This window comes from Talpa occidentalis, unplaced genomic scaffold (assembly GCF_014898055.3).
Source record: "Talpa occidentalis isolate TD23 unplaced genomic scaffold, MPIMG_talOcc4v2.1 talOcc4.9, whole genome shotgun sequence".
In the NCBI taxonomy this organism is placed as follows: domain Eukaryota; kingdom Metazoa; phylum Chordata; class Mammalia; order Eulipotyphla; family Talpidae; genus Talpa; species Talpa occidentalis.
In genome coordinates, this window is record NW_023605305.1 from 42,024,989 (window position 1) to 42,046,818 (window position 21,830).

Consider the following 21,830-nt stretch of genomic DNA (forward strand, 5'->3'; position numbering starts at 1 on the left):
CTGGGGTACAGGCCAGAGGTATGGGAGGGTGAAAGGATTCACCAGAGACAGAGTGGGGAACAGGACAGACTTGACTGAAACACACTGCTGAGGGGAGCAGCGGGCGAGTCAGGAGAGGTCTGCTGCACCATGTGGGTTGCTCCCTGGCTGGCCGGGGATTGAACTCATGCTGCAGTGGCTACGGATAGCTTCATAGGTTGTGTCTTAACCCCCTGCACCACCAGGGAGGCCCGATAATATCTCTTGTATGTAATATTTTTGGATTGTGGTTGACCGCCGGTAACTGAATCCATGGAATGGAAACTGGATAAGGAGGGACTAATGTCATATAATATTCAGGTGTTTGAAAGTATTTCACATGCAAATTATTTCTGGATTATCTACAATTCTACCTGCTTTGATGAGATGTGGATAATTAGGGGCTGTTACTATGTTACTTTAACACTCATAGTGATCATGGATAATAGCTTGTGTGGGGAAGGGTGAACGATAATCTCCCACAGCAGAATTTCTTTTTTTTTTTAAAGATTTATTTATTTATGCATACAAGAACTGGAATACAGGCCATAGGTGTGGGGGATGAGAGGATTCACCAGAGACAGAGTGGGGAACAGAACAGGCAGACTGATTGAAATAACTGCTGAGGGGGGCAGCAGGTGAGTCAGGAGAGGTCTGCTTCGCCATGTAGGTTGCTCCCTGGCCGGAGATAGAACTCATGCTGCAGTGGCTGCAGATAGCTTTATAGGTTGAGTGTTAACCCCTTGCATCACCAGGGAGGCCCTCCCACAGCAGAATTTCAAACAATGTCTGTGAGTTCACAAAAGAACAGATCGAGACCTTTTTTTTTTTTTTTTGGTATCATGGGAAAGCAATTAAAAGTTAATTAATTGGTATCTTTTAAACCTTGTCATCACTCACTGACCAGTGCTTTGGTCATCTGGTTTTATTATACTAATTAGTATCTATCAATAAGTGATAATATTAATGTGCTTGCCAAAGCAGTGCATCAAAATCTCCCACATTCTTGTGTTTTTGATTGAAGCCTAGATTCTCACATACATAATTATGTTGGAGGAGGCTATGGGCTAAAAGGAAACTATAGTTGGTATCAATGAAGAAATTGTTGGTGACAAAAGGAAGGGAATGAGCAAGAGAAAAGAAGAAATATGTACTGAGATGATCTCAGGTGAGAAAGAAAGAAGAACTGAAGTCACAGAATATTTAAAGGTCCCAGGGTTCCAGCAGGCAAAGAAAGATCAACAGAGAGACAGAATTCATATCTGAGAAAGAGGAAGCCAGGTGCTTTCAGACCTTTAGATTCCCTTTAGATGCAATTCACGGTAGATGTGGGCTGTACCAAAGTATCCTCTAGCTCAACAGTATATTGAATATATCTAGTATGCATATTATAGGATTCATGTCTCTTTGTCTATACACTAGCACCTGTTTAATGACAATCTATTTGTCAGGTTACTTAATTGAAAGCCTTACTGCAATCCTGAAAGGTAATTATTAATATTTGCACTTTAAATACCAGAGAGCAGAAGCTTGGCAACAAGGAGAGCCTTGCTCAAGATCTCATAACTTGTCAGTGGTAGAGTTGGGATTGGAGCCCATCTGTCTTGATTCCATAGTCCATTCTTCTTGTATTATCCATTTTAATGAATTTATTCACCAGATGTTAAATGTCTATCCCAATGAAAGCATTTAAAATTTGAATCATTGACTCTATAAACGGTGTATAGCAAGGACATCAGAAAAAACAACCATTTGATTCTCATGAGACCAAGAGAAAAATGTGAAAAGATGTACTTTTCCTACTGAAGCTATGGGGCAGGTCAAATAAAAATATCCAATGGGGTTAAAGGAAAGAAATTTTCATTTCCAAAATTTAACTTACAACTTTTTTCTTCTCCATTTCCAGCTCCATTTCTTTCTTTTCTTGCTCACGAATTAGTTTGCGCTGTTCCACATATTCCAGGTGCTTGACTTCTCTTTCAAAGTAGTGGTTTATACTTGATGCCTGTTAGAAACAAAGTCCCGGGAGGGAGAAGCCGACATGAAAGCCTCTGTGTTTTCTACAAGGTTCTGGAAGAATTCCTGCAGCTTGTAGGAGTACCTACTTTTGGATACTGCTCCCACAGGCACTAACTCAGACGCTAGTTTGCTAAGGTTTAGAGCACTACAAATAGAGGATTTCAGGAAGAAAGTAGGGTTAGAAGAAGAAAGCAGCAAAAAATTTCAATTTTCTAGAAGAAATATTCAAGGATTGCTGTCCCCCCACCCCCGCCCCGTTTACCCCCCCTTTCATTCTATTTCTAAGTTTTACATCATCAACCAAACATGGCAAACCCACATGAGGATATCAGCTTAGACCCTCAAGGGACTAGAAGTAGAGCTGACTTCCTGGTGTCCTGGAGGACTTAGCTTGTAGACACAAGCAGGAAAGTCAGCAGAAACCTTGGTAAGGTGACCAGGGGAGAGCAAGCTTTCAGTCCTCTGGTTACTATGCTGATGTTCTTGGGACTTGCAGCAGATTGCAATCTTTATATTTAATTTTGGTTATGTGTATTCCTACTCATTGATTTTCCTTTTATAACCTCATGGCTGGAATTGTTTGAAACTCTTGTTGGTGGCTAGGGAGAGGCAGGATATTGCCACTGCAGACTGCTGCTTATAGTATACCAAGTTGCGGCAGGGTGGGGTACAGGTGAACAGTGGAAGGATGCATGAAAATGTCAGAAGAACCCTTGGGGAAGGGTATCATAGAGTAGGGTCCCATGCTTCAGTGGCAAGCTGAAAACAACATCCTTTGGTTTTGAACTCCCAGATCAATTCTTCTCTGAATCTGCACTTCAATCACTTGGCCACCCTCTTGTCATATTTGATTTTTCCTAGATTTGAACTATTTAACTCATACAATAGAAATATATATCCCCATTTTTGTGACCATATGATTCTTTTGTTCTCTCATAAAGTCAAAATGTTGTCATTTCTGAACATACTTTTAAAACATGCCTCAGCAATATCGGGTCACATAAATCCTTAAAGCCACAAGTTACTAACCTCATTGGTGGAAGGGTGACTTAACGTCCAAGGAATTTCTAATATATGCAGGGTTCCGTAATAGTCAGCGATGGCTATAAATTGCTGCTTAGCTGAAAGATTAAAAACATAAGGAGGAAAACAACTCAGCAATTAGAAACTCATCCTAGAAGTTAAATATGAAATATGTGGTTTTGGTCTCCTGAGGGACTTGGCTGTGGTTACAAATGACCTTGGCATCTTCACAGACATTCATGACTGGGAATCATGTTAACATGTCCAAATCATTTTTTTCCAGTTGATAATATGAAAGCTGAGACCCTGAGCCTTTGTCAGCCACCCTGGCCGGCACAGGAGAAACCTACATGGTGAGGCAGACCTCTCCTGTCTCACCCCTGCTCCCCTCAGCAATGTATTTCAGTCAGTCTGCCTGTTCTGTTCCCCACATTGTCTCTGGTGGATCCTCTCACCCCCTGCATCTCTGTCCTGTACCCCAGCACTTGCATGTGTACATAAATAAATCTTTAAAAAAAAAGGAAATAAATTACTTTTCTATAGATACACCTTCCTATTTCTGCTTGTTCTATTTTATTTTTTTCTTGGCAGTGTATTTCAGTAAATCTGCCTGTTCTGCTCCCTACTCTACCCGGTGAATCCTCTCCCCCTGCACTTCTGGCCTACACCCCAGTTCTTCTATGCTAAATAAATAAATATTCTTTATAAAACACACACAAACAAAAACTAAAGTTGAAATAGCTATATGACCCAGAGTCATTTGCTCTCTTGGAGAAAATTTGCCTGAGAGTGTCCCGGGGAGAGCCTACGAGTGATAAAATAACAAAAATATGTGCTACAATGAAAAATTAAAATACAAAACTTATTCTCTTTGGAAAACAAGCAGCAAAAGATAGGAAAAATGACAACTATTCTGGAGAAGATGAAGATGGTTTTTGTTGTGTGGTTCAAAACCAGCCTCTGCTTGGCATACCAAACATGTTTCAGAAATAATTTGTTGATGAAGAAAATAGTTAGAGCAGCTCTGGTCATATCCAAGACTTGCATGCAAGAGAGAGTGAAAGGATGGGGAAAAAAAGGGCAGTTTTCCAGATGAAAGTCAAAATGCTCCTGTGTTGCACAAAAGAGGTGAAATGACTTAGCTGGTTTGATCAGAACTGACATACCAGAAAACGTCCAGGGTTTGATGCTGGTGATCATAGTTATACAGATGTTTTGTGTCAGAGTTGGCTCATGGGTTTTCTCCAGAAGGTCCCAGATATCAATGTATCCATCTTCTCGGCCTATATAGAAGACTCCAGGCCTAGTTAGGGACCAGTGTCCTGAGGTGTATCTTTTAGGTGCACAGGATGACTGAAGTAGGGGTCCACTCTTTAAGCAAAAATTTTGGAAGACAAATCACAAGCTTTTGTTATCACCTGAGGGATATTTATATCTTTAAGTACAAGTCAAAAATGGCTATGCTCGCAGAACAGCAAACTTATATCTACATGGTCATCTTTTTTTTTTTGGTCGCATTTTTATATAATGCCAACTCTTTTTTATATGTTCTTATAATATCTCTCCCTCTCCCTTATATTACTGGCTTGATACAAAAGATCCATCCTTCCAACTGAGTTGTTGTTCTGATAATCCAACTGCTGCTAAAATTTATTGCTATTTCTATGGAGATTTATTGCTATTTCTATGGATATTGGAGGCTATTAGATAAAGTTACAAGGAAATTTTGCTTGTACCTATATTTTGCTGGCAGGTATAAAGTTTCCCATGTAAACAGCTTGATGGCCAGAAAATGCAAATGGGAAGTCAATTCCGTCTGTGAGCTGCAGCCAATGGCTTATAAATGTTACTTGGAAAAGACTGTAGAATAGCAAAGCATCAAAATATCATCTCTTCTTTTCTCTGCCATGGGGTAATTCACTCTTTGGGAGATTTTCATAGAGAGAGAAGATCAGAATGTTTCTCCCCACTGTCATGTTCCTTCAGGCAACCAGGTATGGGCATTTACTGGCTTGTAAGCCTGAACTAAACCCCAGTGCTCTCTCCTACCCTCCAATACAAGCCCAAGAACCTTTCCTGCAGGGAACAAAGAATGTTACAGACTCACTCTCTAGAGGTGACATTCCAAACCAGTTCCTTGGCACTTTGCCTGGCTCTTTCAGATACTAGTAACCATGTTCCTAGTCCTGCATAGTCTTTAGACAATCTTGCCTAAATTTTCTTTATTTTTTTAAACATAAAGGTAATATTTGCTCATTGTAAAAAAAAATCAGACATGCATAAGTATACTGGGATAAAGTAGAAGCCATTGTGTGGATACTTAAGTAGTTTCCAATTTTCTTAATGACAAATGTGTATGTATATTAATATACATACTATTTTTTGAGTATTTGTGCAAGTTACAGTCCCAGAAATTCAACTTTTACATTAAAAAAAATTCATAATTTACTCAAAGAATATATTTATATTCCAGCAGTGAAATACATTCAGATTTTTATAATCCTAAATTACTCATCAAAGAACATATACATTTGATGGGTCAGTCCCATCAAAGGCACTGACCAACCTACACCCTTACTTCATTGAATTTGATCAATGGCCCTAGTGTTTGGAAGCTTAGCTCTATGTGCCTGGCTCTTGGTACTTCCTAATCCTGACTCCCCAGGTTCCTGACACTGTCTTACTTTGGCCCACATATGTCTCTGGACTGCCTGGTAATGGCAGGTAATGCCTGGGAATGCCTTAGCTTTCTTATTCTCAATTTCTGCACCTGCTGACACAATACTGGTACAGAAACAAAAATGAATGACCCAGTGTTTCTCCTTGGACTTCAGGTAGTCATGAGCACCCCACCTTGTGAGTGTTAGGGAAAGGATAGAGGATAGACTGGGACTTTCAGTGGTGAACTTAATGTAGTATGTACACATGTAGCTTTTTTTTTTTTGTGGGACCCTCATCGGCGACCGGGGAATGAACCTCGCAGCGCAGTGCTCAACCACTGCACCACCAGGGGAGGCCCCACATGTAGCTTTTAAATGAAGCACACCAGAACCATATATAATGTTGTAATGCAATGTTACTTCAATTCAAAAATCCAACCAAACAATACAAGAAGTGAACTTTTACTAATAAGTACTTTCATAAGTACATGATAAAAAAAGACTCAGGTTTCCAAGAAAAGGGACTTATAAATGTTGTTTACTTCCCTCAGGACAGCAGAGCAAATTGTGTGTTTTCAAAAGGCTTACAGTGGTTCTGTGGACAGGCCATCTGTTGCAAATTTTCTGGAAAGTGTTCCAAAAGCACTGTTATGTCAGCACAGTCTGTTGTTCCTATTGTCTTTCTCAGGCTCACACACAAAGGACCACACACCCATTCCTCTGTTTTGTAGGCAACTAACCATGACACCTTCTTTCCAGATGGCCACGTTCCATCCCCCAATGGTAAGAATAATGTCCTTGTAGAAAGGTGATCTTTGAACGGTGTGGACGGCTCCATCATGGACGGTGTAGAGACTCACTGGCTTCTTTGCTGTTGGAGTAGAAAAGATCATTTTATCTTTAATAATACTGTTTACCTTTCCACCAGAAGTATGGACAGACCTGCAGGGGACAGACAGGTCCAGGAAAAGTAGATCTGGGGCTCCAGTAATGAGGTCCAAATTAGAGAGAGAACCAGAGGTGGGTTGATTGAATTGGTCAGTCCAGAGATTTTCCCACCAAGGTCACTTTTCAGGCTCAGAGAAACACATTAATTCACTCAGTCAACAAATATTTGCAGATTACCTGTACATGCCAGGTACAGTAGATGGCTGGGTAAACAATGGTTAACACATAAATAAAATCCTGCCCTTGTGGCACTTACAGTCTGGTGGGAATGACAAATACTCATAATAAACAAAACCCAAAATAATGAAAAATGTGAAAGTGTTATGAAGAAAAAAAATTTATAAGGAAGAACGGCAAAGGACATTCATAATTTGGACTGTGTGGTCAGAGGAGGCTTCTCTGAGGATGAGTCATTTGTGCCAGAGTGACAGTTCAAAAGGGGAAGGTTTGGATGTGAGGGAGATTTCAGACAGAGGGAGCAACATGCAGCAAAGTCCTGTGGAGAGAAGGGTTTTGCAGCTTTATAAATTTGCGGAAGTCAAGAGGGCTAGAGTTAGGTAACTCTCGTGTGAGAAACATGAAATGAACAGAAACAAAGAGGGCCCTGATCATGCAGGGCCTTGGAAGAAAGGATTTTAGATTATATTCTAGATGTAAAGTATTTTGATGAGTTCCTCAGTCCTAAAATACTATCTGATTGACATTTCTAAGATTTCCCTGCTGCTGTGGGCAGGATGAATTAGAGGCAGGCAAAGGCAAAGCGAGGGAGCACAGGAGGCTGTGGCGCTTGTCTGGCTGAGAGAGAACAGTGGTTTGGCTGGAGGTGCAGTGAAGAGGGGTAATCAGCAATTTTTTTTTTTTTTTTATACAAGCACTGGGTACAGTCAGAAGCACAGGAGGGTGAGAGAATTCACCAGAGCCAGAGCGGGGAACAGAACAGGCAGAGTGACGAAATACACTGCTGAGGGGAGCAGCGGGCGCGGCAGGAGAGGTCTCCACGCCATGTGGGACCCTCGCCGGTGGCCGGTGGCCGGGGATCAAACCAGCGCTGCAAAGGCTGCAGGCAGCTTCGCAGCCCAGCGCTCAACTGCTGCGCCACCAAGGGAAGCGCAGGAAATCTTATCGAGCTAGAATCCGAGTCTTTTGGAGATGACTTGCACAGGAGTGAGAGCGATGAAGTACTGAAAATGATGGCCAGGTTTCTTAAGAGCCACTGGCTCCATGGAGTTTCCACTTGTTGCAACTCTAGAGAAGCAGGTTTGTATGCCAAATCAAGAGTTCCCTTTTAGTCTCTGCCCAAGCCTGAGGATCCTCCCACTTCCCTGGTCTGATTCCCCCACCCTTGCTTGGGTTTCCTTTCCCCCAGGCCTGGCTGGGGGAGCTGACTAGTCTACACTCCCTGCTGCCCACACTCACATAACCTTTCCTCCCTTTTGTTCTGTGAAAGATCTTCGTGCCACTCAGCAATGAAGGGAGCTGTCTTTACGTTAGTAAATGGTGTGCCAGAGCCCTCAGGCCAGATTATTATAAGAAAATTATAATAAACAAACAAAAAAGTAGTTTCCAGAGTCATTATCTAATGTAGGGTTCAGTATAATGACATGGTTAAGAGCACATACTCTGAAAAACCGAGCTCATAGATACAGATTAGTGATTTCCAGAGGCAGGGATTTGTGGGGGTAAGAGGAGGAAGGGATGGGCAAAATGGATAAAGGGGATCAAAAGGTATAAGCTTCCGGTTCCAAAATATGGGAATGTAATGTATAGCGTAGTGGCTGTAGTTAATAACACTGTGTTGCCTGTTTAAAAGTTAAGAGTAGGGCCTCCCCGGTTGTGCAGCGGTTGACTGCTGGGTTGCGAAGCTGCCTGCAGCCTCTGCAGCACCGGTTCCATCCCCGGCCACCGGTGAGGGTCCCACATGGCGCGCAGACCTCTCCTGGCCCCCGCTGCTCCCCTCAGGGTGCACTTCGTCAGTCTGCCTGTTCTGTTCTCCGCTCTGGCTCTGGTGAGTTCTCTCACCCTCCTGCGCTTCTGACTGTACCCCAGTGCTTGTATAAATAAATAAATAAATCTTAAAAAAAAGTAATTTATAAAAAAAAAACTTGTTAAGAGAAATTCTAATCATGAGTAAAAAATTGTAACGATGAATGGTGATGGATGCTAACAAGACTTATTTTGGTGATAAAGTAGCAAGATATACACATATTAAATCACATTGTACACCTGAAACTAATGTTACTTGTCGGTACTTGAAAAACATTTTAGAAGTTATGCGAGGCAAAACACTAAAAAACACTATAGATTAATCAAAATGAAATTCTAAAAAATATTCAGGTAGTCCACAGAAAGTCAGGGAAAAGAAAAGGGAGAAACCAGCAAACAAACAAAAAAATATAGAACAAAGATAAAAAGACAGACTTAGCACTGTCAAAAAAAAAGAGCACAGACTTTGGAAACAGACTGCCTGGGTTCAAGACCTGGCAATGCCACTTCTTGTAACTACATTACAGGGTTGCAGTGAGATCACAAAATGAATGAGTTAGTCACCTGCTGCTCCCCTCAGCAGTGTATTTCAGTCTGCCTGTTCTGTTTCCCACTCTGTCTCTGGTGAATCCTCTCACCCCTCACACCTCTGGCCTGTTCCCCAGTTCTTGTATACATCAATAAATCTTTTTTTTAAAAGATTTATCCATTTATTCATACAAGAACTAGGGTACAGGTCAGATTCACGGGAGGGTGAGAGGATTCACCAGAGACAGAGAAGAGAACAGAACAGGCAGACCGATGAAATACACTGCTGAGGGGAGCAGCAGGTGCGACAGGAGAGGTCTGCCACGCCATGTGGGACCCTTGCCGGCTGACTGGGATCGAACTGGCGCTGCATAGGCCGTGGACAGCTTCACGGTGTGGCGCTCAACCAACTGCGCCACCAGGGGAGGCCCCATAAATAAAAGATATGAATGAGTTAGTTAAAGGTAAGTGCTTAGAAAAGTGGCACACAACACACTCTGATTTCTGAGTCGAGTACATGAAACCAACATGTCACCTGTCGTCGGTTGCCTCTCTTAGCTTGTCACTTAGACCTCTGGGAATTTTGCTTGACTTGACCTTTTGTATCATAACACACATCCGTCAGGGTAATCTGTTTTTCAGAGGTTTCTTCTAAGAAGAGGAAATTCTCCTTGTGTAATGGCACATTTGAGGTAAGAACATGGGGTTCTCAGCAGATCAAGAGGGGCTGGGTTCAGAGAGTGTCTCATCTTCACTTGGGAATCCTGCAGGCTGTTTGTGAAAGACATTAGGCTGGTAGCTCCTAGGGAAAACCCTGCCAGTTCACAGACTCACTAAGCTAGCAGTGTACGCTTCAGAGTCTACACGTCAACATTCCCTGAACTTCAATCACCATCCAATGGGAATAGCAGTGCCATTGGGCTCTTTGCTTTACAAAATATTCGACTGATGATCTTGAAGCATTTTAAAGTATTAAAGTGGTGTGGTTTTAAATTATCTTGGAAGTAGGTGGTTGTAGTGTTAAGGCCAGACAGTTGACTTTTCCTTTTTGTAATGCAAGTGCTTGACTTAAGCTTTGATTGCCAAATCATCCACTTCAAAGAGGGCTATCTTGAATAAACACACTGCCAGTCACGCAACTAGATAAAGAGCCAGGTTCTCTCCCCTACTGAGGCTCCTTTGTCTCAAAGATCTTAGTTGATATTGATAACAGACTGTTTGGAGCACTTGGTTTTATTTTTTTCCTCCCATGCTTTACATTCCTGCTCTTAGGTTTTAATTTCACCAATCAAGAGTGAATCGTAGGCTCCCAACCTTGACCGCAAAAAAAGGAGAACCCTAGGCTAGAGTGTTTGAGTATGTGCTCCTTGTGCCCTTTTTTCTACAACCTCACTGTGTGGCCCCAGGTGTGCAGGGAAATTTCCAGATCCTGTGAATAATAAAACTTCCCCCACCCATCACTAGTTTCCTGATGGTAACTGCTAAAAGGTGTCTTGTAATCATAAGACCCACAGGGCTGGTCCAACCAGAACACTGGTTATTGATAGGCTGAGGTGGCACACCATTGTGATTAAAGCTCTTTTCCATTTGTTGAGTATATCAAATGCCAAGAAATTAAAAGCAACTCCTCTACTTCCTGACCAGCTACATCCCATTGGTCACAAAGTTCTGGCCTGCTGACCCCTAAGTCTCTCTCCCTCATATTCCCTCAATTCTTTATCCGTTATTATGTCTACCCTTCAGTCCTCACTGTCTCTTATCTGGGCTAGATCAACCAATCATTATGCTTCCATTATAAGTCCCACCAATAAATTAACCTACCCCTACCCTTCTGCTAAAGAGATTTTCTCTTATAACTGTGGCTTTAGGATCAAGTTCAAAGATCTTAGTAGGACGTACAAAGCTCTTTGCCATCTGGACCCAGATGTCCTTCTTGGTACCACCTCTGTTGTCGCTGGCCTCTGTGTTGCTGTGATCTGGCCATGAGCCCTCCCTGTCTCCTAATTGTCTACTGCTCTTTTGAGTTTCCATGTTTTTGTAATTGTTATTTTTTCTACATGGATGTCTTTTTCCATTTGGAAAACTGCAATCCACTCTTAAGATTCAACTCAATTCTCTCCTTCTCCAATAGGTCCTTTTCTTAATAGCCTAAGAGTCCCTTTCCAGTTTGCCATCTCTTTTCTTTTGCTTTCAACTATAATTCTAATACAATTTAATGTCACCATTTTACCATTTGTTCAAGTGTTTAGCTTTTCTAATAGATCATAGAATTCTTTTGGGGAAGGATAATATCTTGGTCATCTTATATCCCCATTGCCCAGCACATAGTAGGTCCTTAACTGTGATTATGAATGAAGAATCAGTGAAGTATCATTTCTGACATGCATGTGTATAAATGTGCACTCTTGATTATTACATTTATTGTCACTGGTTGTTTTATAAATGGAATAAAATCCATTTAAATATATAAATAACTACACCAGTTTGTCATGGGTCCTCTCAGAAGCAATTTAGAAACCTGGCTCCAGGAGTATCTGTGGTCCCAGACTCTTGATTTAGATTTCTATGCAAACCTGAGTGTGACCCTCATATCTTGGCTCAGCTGCCAAGAGGATGGGCCCTGGACCAGTCCCAGCCCCAAAGAAGGGTGCTACTGTCTCTTCCCCCAAACAGTCCCAAGGTCTTCATAAATTAGTTTATAATTTGACATGGACTTATTTAGCATTGTTATTTTTAAATTAAATGACTCATTTTCTCAGCCCTTTAAGCATCAATACATCAAGTATTTCTCATTTTTTTTTTCAGTTAAGGTCTAAGAAAATCTGTCCTATGTATTCCTATCTATCTATCCATCCATCCACCCATCCTATTTTTCCCCACCACCATCCCGCATATACTCTTGATCCTTCTCCCTCTTTTCCATCTTAACCTCAGAAACCTCAGTGTGGTTATCAATGTCTGCTGGTTTATAACTATTTTGCCTTATCAGTTCATCCATTTGCTTCCTTATATTACTCATGTGTGAAGTCATCCAATATTTGTCTTTATCTTTCTGACTCACTTTTATTATAAATGAAAGGGAATAGCATTCCATTGTGTGGATATATCATGCCGTCTTTATCCAATTTTCTATCAGTGGACACTGATGTTGCTTTCATATCTTAGCTGTTCCATATCTTAGCTGTAAATAATGCTGCAATAAACATCATGGAACCTATAATTTTATGTGTATGCTTTCACATTCTTTGGATAGTGTGTCTCAAATATTTTGATGGGAAAACAAATTAGGGGGTAAACCTTACTGCAACCCACATGCAGATTCAGTAGACCTGGGAAAGGACCCAAGATTCTCTGCTTCTAACAAGCTCCAGGTGACAGCGGTGCTACTGTCTGAAGTCCTCACTTGAAATAACAAGTGCAGAGTCAGAGCCTCAGGTGCCTTCCCACCTGTTAGCAAAGCCAGGGCTACTAAACACTTCATAGAAAAGGAACAACTTATTCAGAATGAGGCAATCATCAGCACTTACCCACGAGTCGGCCAGTTTCAGGGTCTCTTTCCATTTTCCAATCTGTGTATATTACTTCACCTTCCTAAAAATAGAGGATCTTGATGAGTACAATAAGAGACAAAAGACCTCATATTCATGTGCTAAGACTGTAACGCAAACACAAAACAACAGGTTAATTTAATCAAACAATGATTTGGTACTTGGGGGGGAGGGTGTCAAAATGATTACTTGATTTATAGTGAGTAAGAAATGAATTTGTTGAGTTTTTATTAATGCAAAGAACAAAAGCAATCCACCACACAAGTCCCAACTGCTGGATTCCCAAAGTCTTTGTTAACAGAACATTGTCCTGATGGACTGAAAGCTCCAGGAGGAAGGTATCTGGCTTGACTTACTCAGTGATTATTCTCAGTATGTTATGAAGTTAGTGCTTAATAAATATTTGTGGAATAATATAGTAATATTATAATATAGTACAGGATACATAAGGATACCCAAAATACCATACATGGTATATCTAGTTCCACTACAGCCATTTTAAGGAGAGGGAAGGCAGAGGGACCTGGGGTGGAGAGAGGCAGAAACAGCCACACAAAGGGGAGACATAAACAAAGCCAACAAAAGGCAGAGGAGGAAGAAGCTTGGAGAAAATATTTAATCCTCTGCCATCTTACTGATGCTTACAATGACTTCCCTTTATGCCAATTTTTTTTTTTTTTTTTTTGCACTGGGTAGTAAGAAGAAAACAGTTATTAAGGGTATATAAAGAGCTAAGAGGTCTCGGAGCAGTGGATGGATTGGTTTGTACAGGCAAGAGAAGGGAGATGGGAATACAACTGATATGTGCAAAATGAAGGATAAAGTCTTTGGGGCATGGTTCACTCATTCACTCCTCTGTGCCTTTATGCATCCATGTTCTGTTCATTAACAAACAAGAACTGTGTTTGGTGTTGGAAATTCAGATCAGAGGCAAAGCCCTCCCTCCACTTTTGGTGCAGTCTAAGGGAAAAAACAGTCTGGTGTCTGTCTAGTTTTCAAGTCTGGTCTATAGCTCGTGACACAGTGCCCCTAATGTTGCCATTTGTGGAGCACCCAGGATTTGCCAGAGCTCCTAGGAGCTAATTGTATGTTAGCCCAGACCTCACCAACTTCCTGTATATGAGTTATTTTAGGTGTTGCCTCTCACAGCTGGTACACGGCACACTGATATCAAACCAAATCAAAGAGGAATCTGGTGAACTAGGCTAATAGCTGTGTGTAGAGTGCCCCGTATATCATCAACCATCTAGCTGGAAGCCTTTACATTCTTCTCCATCCTGTTACCTCATTCTGAGGATCACAGTTCCTGAGACCTCTGTGTTAACATTCTTAGTCTCTTCATCTCTGGGTTGGCCACCTAAATCACCTTCAGGATGGGCCTCTCTGCTTCCAGGTCTTCACTCCCTCACACTTCAGCCCTGAGCCAGCCAGCCTGGGTCCCAGAGGGACTGTTCTTAATCTCTCTAAGCAAAGCAGAAGCATCAATCGTAATCCCAGTGACAGAAGATGGTTGCAATGGAATGTCAGCCCCACAAGGGCAGGGAATTTCATGTCTTAATCATTGCTATATTTCCTGTGGCAAAACAGTGCCTGGCATCTATTAAATGCTCAATTAAATGTCTGGTGAATGGTGGAGGACTTCCAACCAGACAAGGGCTTGGAAGGCAAGAAGGAGTTAGTGTAAATGAAGAATGACAGAAGCACAGTGGAGTGAGGGAGGGAGACTGGTGCAGATGGGGCTGGAAGGAGCCAAAGTAGGCAGGTGCTGACTGGCCATGGAACAGGAGATTGGATTTTATTCATGTCATTGCGACTTTCAAGGAGAGGATGTCAAACTTTCATTTGTTTCAAGATCTGATGGCTATTTACCTTTCTAAAGTTTTGATTCCCTGCCTTACTTTAAAAACTTTGGTGTGTACAGAGGTAAACACGATTCCATTTCTGTAAGGTACAGAGAATAGTCAGATTCGTGGACACAGAAAGTACAATGGTGGTTGTCATGGGATGGAGCAAAGGAGAACAGGGAGTTACTGTTTTAATGGGAACAGAATTTGAACTTGGGATGTTAAAAAAAAGTTCTGGAGAGGGATGGTGGTGATGGTTGCTCAATCATGTGAATGCACCTAATACCAGTAGGCTATACATTTAAAATGGCTAAGATACTAAGTTGTTTATAATTTGTCACAATTAAAAAAAATTAGGGCCTCCATGGTGGCCCAGGGGTAAGTCAGCACTGTCACCTCTGTGGGCTGAGTTCGATCCCAGCCAGGGAGTTGACCCACATGGCACAGCAGACCTCTCCTGTCTCACCCACTGCTGCCCTCAGCAGTGTATTTCAGGAGTTCTGCCTGTTCTGCTCCCCACTCTGTCCCTGGTGAATCCTCTCACCCCCCATACCTCTGGCCTATACCCCAGTTCTTCTGTGCAAAAAAAAAAAAAAAATCATAAAAAATTATAAAATATTTAAACTTTGGTGTGAAGCCTTAGCTATAAACACATATCTATTTAGTAGTGCCCCTGGTTTACCAAATGAGATTCAAATTCCCAAATGAGGGATAAAACCCCTTGGGTTGGGCCCAAACCTTGCTTTCTTGCCATAGCTTTCCCTCTGACATCAAAATATTTTGTATCTCCTGAGGAGCCTGGACTTCTATAACTCCAAAATATTGTTCACAATGTTACTTCCTTTGGGTTTATATTCTCTCCCTGACCTTTCAGGTACTTTCTTGACTCTGATCCAGCCAGCTCACAGGTCACAGGTCACACCTAAAGTGTGAATGCAAATTGCACTCATTGAGACAGAGTTATAGCATTTTCTCCATGGATGTGTGGCTGGGGAGAGAGACACTTTATTTCAGGGAAATAGAGTCATGAATGAAAAGAACTTTTCTGCCTCCGTATAATTGCAGCTAAAGTTCTAAGCCTTGTTTGTTCATTGATAAGATAGGAATAATATTATGAACTAAGATCATTAGGAGTAAATGAGATATAATATAGAAAACATGTGGATTAGACTCTGATATATAGACAATGTTCAATAATGTGAGTTTCCTCTGGTCAATATTGTAGGTGTTAAAAAATGGCAGCTAATGTCATAAAATATATCCAATTGTTATTTTTTAATTGAATAAGTTTTCTTACTGTTTTTCCTACTAGACTGTGCTATCTGACAAAACAATAAAATTTCTTAGTAAATCTCTAAAACTTAGCTTGTTTTCTTCCATATGGTATAGGTGTTTGAAAAAGTATACAGATTGATCAGTAAGTTATTAGCAAATAGGGCCATAACTGATTTATAGTCCATATTTGTTAAGGAACACTTAAATTATGAATCTGTATGGTATTAATGTTAAAATTTTAAATGCAACTAAGTAAATTAAAATATGAAAATGGTATTCCTATTATAAGACCTCATGATGCAAATATGGACAATAGAAGTTGCAATCAGACATCTTAATATAATTTAAAATATTGATTTTTAAAAGCATGTTATTATAACTCACCTCTGTTCCCACAAAGAACTTTGTGGAGAAGTCCTCTAATGGCTTCAGAAAATTGTTCAGCCCTGCTTCCAGATTAAGGTACGGGTTCATTTCTCCTGTCTTTGCTGCTTTAGTCTGAGTTAGTATCTTGTCTTTCAAAAGAGTATGGATAGAAGCCCATAGTTACAATTAAAGATCTTTTAAAAGATGCTTAGTTTTCACACACCTGCCCCATACCCTCTGCAATGTGGTGGTGGACATATATCTAAGCATTTTAGACTTTAATTTAGTGGTAGAACACTGTTTTTTCAAATCAAAGCTTTTAAGGAACCCCCAGCATATAAAATTGATCAAAACCCTACTGCTCTGGTTAAAGTGTTTCACGGGTGAGAAGGGGAGAGTCCTCAGCCTGCTTTTTAGGGATCTAAAGTTTCCATGGTACATTGTGGTAACTGGTTGTTCTTCTCACTTCTTGTATGTCTATATTTGTCTCCTTTTTCATACTTGGGAAGTTTTCTTCAATTCTCAACTTGAATGATTTCTCAGACCCTTTGTCTCTCTCCAGTCAACTGATAAGGGACCAATCACAAAGATATACAAAGAACTCACAGAACTCAACAAAAACAAAATAAACAATCCGGTCAAGAAATGGGCAGAAGAACTTAAAAGGCATTTCTCCAAAGAGGAAACGCAAATGGCCAACAGGCATATGAAAAAATGTTCAATGTTCAATATCCCTTATTATCAGGGAAATGCAAATCAAAACCACATTGAGATACCACCTTATACCAGTAAGAATGGTACATGTCAAAAAAAAACTAAGCTACAACAAATGTTGGCGAGGATGTGGTGAAAAAGGAACACTTCTACATTGCTGGTGGGAGTGCAAACTTGTCCGACCACTATGGAAAGTTGTCTGGAGGTTCTTCAGTCTACTAAAAATGGAGCTACCATACGACCTGGCAATTCTACTCCTAGGGATCCACCCAAAGGACACAAAAACATTCCTTCAAAGAGCACCTGTACACCTATGTTTATTGCAGCCCTATTTACAATAGGTAAAACCTGGAAACAACCCAAATGCCCAAAAATAGATGACTGGATCAAGAAAATGTGGTATATATATACACAATGGAATATCATTCAGCAATCAAAAAGATAAACTCATGCCATTCGCAGCAATGTGGATGGAGCTAGAAGGAATTATCTCAGTGAAATAAGCCAGAAGGAAAAAGAAAAATATCGGATGGTTTCACTGATAGCAGGAATATAGGGGAACCAAATAAGACATCAGTGTAAAAAAATTACAACAGTACAAAACACAACAAAGGAAAATCAGTCAATTATAAATCAGAGACATACTGCAAGGGAGGAGGAGGGAGAGGGATCAGAGGGAAGGAGGGAGGAGCACAGGGGACTAAGGTGATGGTGCACAGGTGCCTTGGTGGAGAAAATCTATGGGGACTACACCGGAGGGAGTGGGGGGAAGCAGATATTGTTTAAAAATGAACAATGATGTAAAAAATAAAAAATAATTAATATAAAAAATAAAATTTAAAAATTTAAAAAATTTAAAAAATAAAATAACTAAAGTTTCCATGGTACAGATCTTGAAAATTACTTTTATATCACATATATCATTTCAGATTTATTTACAGTAAAAAGTAGACAGAAAATATCTTCTCTGGGCTCTACCTCTCTGGATATCCTCAATAAGATTTTGTAGTGAGAAACTCATATCATCCTTATTCAACTGGCATCATGTGGAAAATTTTCAAACAATTCAAGATTAGTCTTTAATTTCTAAAAAAACCCTGTGTAAAATGTTTCCTTCTTTGACAGAAGTACAGTGTATGGGACAGAATTTAAGTTTTTTTGATTGGCTCAAGTTTATTATCAACATCAATGATTGTGTTAAAACTAAATTTTGCATGCAGAGTAAGAGCACAGCTAATCTGGGGCTGAAATTCAAAGATCACCTCTCACTTCTTTTTAAAAGTGCCATCTTATTTTAAAACAAAAGTCTTTTTATTTATGATTTAAAATGAATAAGTGTTCTTTATTGAGGTCTTGGGAAAAAGAGAAAATCATAATGAAAAAGAAAAAAAAAATCATCCATTAGCATGTCTCCCAGAGAAAATGGCAGTTAAGATATTTCCCTTTAGTATATTTTTCTCTAGTTACTTTCCAATGAATACAAACAGATATACTTTTTTTAAATGGAGTATTTTAATTGTGTGTCCTGATAGCATATTCTCTTTAAAGATATTTCTCAGGCATTTTGCCAAGTCACTCACTATTTTTTTAAAGTTTTTTTTTTAGAGGAAAGATGGTGAGGAAATACATGCTTACAAAATCCTTCTCACCACAACCTTCTGGTTATGTGACCCATGGGAAAATAAGTAAACATAACAGCCAACCAACAAATATATATATATATATATATATATATATATATATGTAAGTGTGTGTGTGTTTTTTTTATATATATACACACCCCTATATATATATGGAAACCAATATAGTAGAAGAAAAATTCAGCTATACTAAATTAGATATTGCATTTCAAAAACCTTTGGCATAATTCTGGACCAAAGTAAAAAACAATTATCATGATTTAGAATGTACAGTCAACCAACACTTCCTTAGTCTGGGATCTACATATTTTGATTGTTTTCTTTCCCTACTAGGTAGGGCTTGAAAAACAAGTATCAAAATAAGTCATACTGGCAGCAGGCTTTTAAATAGCTTTATTACAAACTGTTTATCAACATTTCAAGAAATAACTAGCTACATTCAATCATACTGTCCTTATTATGTCATTCATAATACAGTTAACAAGAACACAAAGACATTTTGCAATCATTTAGTATATGAAATTAAAATTACTAAAATATTTATTTTAAATTCTTATTTCAATGGTCATTTTCCACTTTTTAAATAATATACATGAGTATATTGGAGTGGGACATATCTATAATGTGTAAGTAAATGTACATTCAATGGGAAAATGTATTAAAAAATGTTTCCTGAGAGGGTGCACGATGGAAAAGGTTGGAGTCCTCTGGAATGTGAAGGAAGAGACAATGTGAGATGCCTAATAAAGATTGACTTAATTATCCTGCGTGAGAGACTATATTTGAGGCCTGAGGAGAGAGTCAGGGATGACTCAGGTTAGGTCTGTTTTATTCACGGGACATGGGTGGAGTAGGTTGGGTTCCATCCAACCCAAGAGACATTAAGAAGCAATGAGAGATGGAGGAGTCTCAGCGGAGATAAGAGAGTATTGTGTTATAAAAGGGAGCATATGTGATGTATATGATGTACATGACTAGGAAAACACACTGTTGAAGTCTGAGGCACATTCATGCTGAGAGGGCAGCAAGGTGAAATGGAGCCAGGAAAGAAAACAGGAGAAAAACTGAAGTAGCAGAAAATCACAAAAGCCAAGGAAGGTGGGAGATTCAAGAAAAGAGGCCTGGTCAACAGTGTTTAAAGTGGTAGAGTGAAGGAAGATGTGGCCAGAGAAAATACTACCAGCAACTGTTTTTATTCAGACATAACTGGAATAACTTTGAATGTTTACTACTTTCAACATCATCCTCACAGGTCATGGGTTTTTCCACTACCAGGAGTAACAATAATAGCAGCTACATTTATTGAATGTCTTACAACATGTCAGGCATTAAAAAAGGCAGCCTACACGAACATTTCATTCAGTCCCCACAATAACTCCTAAGATAGCTAAGCATTAATCCTTTCCTGAGGATGAGTAAACTGAAGTTCAGAGAGTCTAACTTGCCCAAGCTCACACACATGGTGGCTAACATTTATTGTGAGTTGATGATGCGTTATTCTTAGAGTTTTGCATGCATTAACTCATTTTATCTTCACAGGACTCCATGAGATAGCTACCTTTATTATTTATTTCCCTTATTTCTCTCTCTTTTCAAAGGGTTAAAAAGAAGTAAGGCATAGAAACAAAATTATCCAAACTGGTCATAACAATTTTGACATCAGGATTTGAACCCAGATCATCAATTCCAGAATCCACACCTTTGGCCACTATGCCACATTGGTTAGAAGACTACAGAACAGGCTCTGAAGGTAATTCCAAAAACATTTAGAGCAAAGACTTCTTCATTAGAATAAATATAGAAATTCTTAAATTGACCACCTTTTTTTTTAATTAATAAATTTTATTTTTATATTCCCCATACAATTGCAATCCCCCCATTCTGACCCCAATCCCTCTCCTCCCGCCCCCCACCCCCCAAAAAGTGTCTCTGGTTCATAGTTTTTGTTGATTTTGATTTTCACTTTCTTATAGTTATTCATTTTCCTGGTCCCTTATTTAAGTTTTCTAGATTCCTGCTATGAGTGAGACCATCCGGTATTTTTCTTTTTCTTTTTGGCTTATTTCACTGAGCATGATCCCTTCCAGCGCCATCCATGTTGCTGCAAATTGCATGTGTTTATCTTTTTTGAATGCTGAGTAATATTCCATGGTATATATGTACCACATCTTCTTGATCCAGTCATCTATTTTTGGGCATTTGGGCTGTTTCCAAAGCTTAGCTATTGTAAATAGTGCTGCTATAAACATAGGGGTGCAGGTGTTCTTTGGAATTGATGTTTCTGTGTTCTTTGGGTAAATATCTAGGAGTGGAATTGCTGGATCATATGGAAGCTCTATGTGTAGTAGGTCCAGAAATCTCCACACAGCTCTCCATAGTGGTTGGACCAGTTTGCACTCCCACCAACAGTGCAGAAGAGTTCTTTTTTCTCCACAACCTCGCCAACATTTGTTGTTGCTAGTTTTTTTAATATGTGCCATTCTCACTGGTGTAAGATGGTATCTCATGGTAGTTTTGATTTGCATTTCCCTGATTGCAAGTGATGTTGAACATTTTTTCATATGCCTGTTGCCCATTCGCATTTCCTCTTCAGAGAAGTTTCTTTTTAGCTCCTCTGTCCATTTCTTGACTGGATTATTTTCTTTGTTGTTGTTGAGTCTCATCAGCTTTTGCAGATTTTTGTGATCAGTCCTTTATCATTAGTGTTGTGTGCAAAAATTTTCTCCCAGTTGGTGGGGTTTCTCTTTGTTTTTGTTATTGTCTCTTTTGCTGTGCAGAAACTCTTTAATTTGATGTAGTCCCAGCTGTTGATCTTTGCCTTCACTATCACTGCTTTGGGTGAAGTGTCTGTAAAGATGTCTTTGATATGCAAATCACGTAGTGTTTCGCCTATATTTCCTTCTATGTATTTTATGGTTTCAGGTCTTAAGTCTAGTTCTTTAATCCATTTTGAGTTGATTTTTGTATATGGTGTGAGGTAGTGGTCAAGCTTCATTCTTTTGCATGTAGCGACCCAGTTTTCCCAGCACCATTTATTGAACAAACTTTCTTTGCTCCAATGCATAGTCTTTTCTCCTTTGTCAAATATTAGTTGACCATAAACCTGTGGGTTTATTTCTGGATTTTCTATTCAATTCCATTGGTCTGTATGTCTGTTCTTGTTCCAATACCATGCAGTTTTGATGATTATGGCTTTGTAGTAGAGTTTGAAGTCTGGGAGTGTGATGCCTCCATTCCCTTCTTTTTTTTTCAGGAGAGCTTTGG

General features: G+C 39.8%; 1 protein-coding gene across 10 annotated transcripts in view; it reads right to left on the bottom strand.

Moving 5' to 3' along the window:
- Nucleotides 1-21,830, bottom strand: part of DNAI3 (dynein axonemal intermediate chain 3) — a 149,807-nt gene that overhangs the window by 89,192 nt on the left and 38,785 nt on the right. For all 10 annotated transcript variants that reach the window (XM_054690865.1, XM_054690866.1, XM_054690867.1 and 7 more), the window contains 6 exons: nt 16,231-16,361; nt 12,707-12,770; nt 6,461-6,591; nt 4,227-4,431; nt 3,067-3,158; nt 1,901-2,023 (listed from right to left, as the gene is read on the bottom strand). In XM_054690865.1, the coding sequence (XP_054546840.1) occupies nt 1,901-2,023; nt 3,067-3,158; nt 4,227-4,431; nt 6,461-6,591; nt 12,707-12,770; nt 16,231-16,361 (746 nt within the window). The remainder of the gene's footprint in view (nt 1-1,900; nt 2,024-3,066; nt 3,159-4,226; nt 4,432-6,460; nt 6,592-12,706; nt 12,771-16,230; nt 16,362-21,830) is intronic.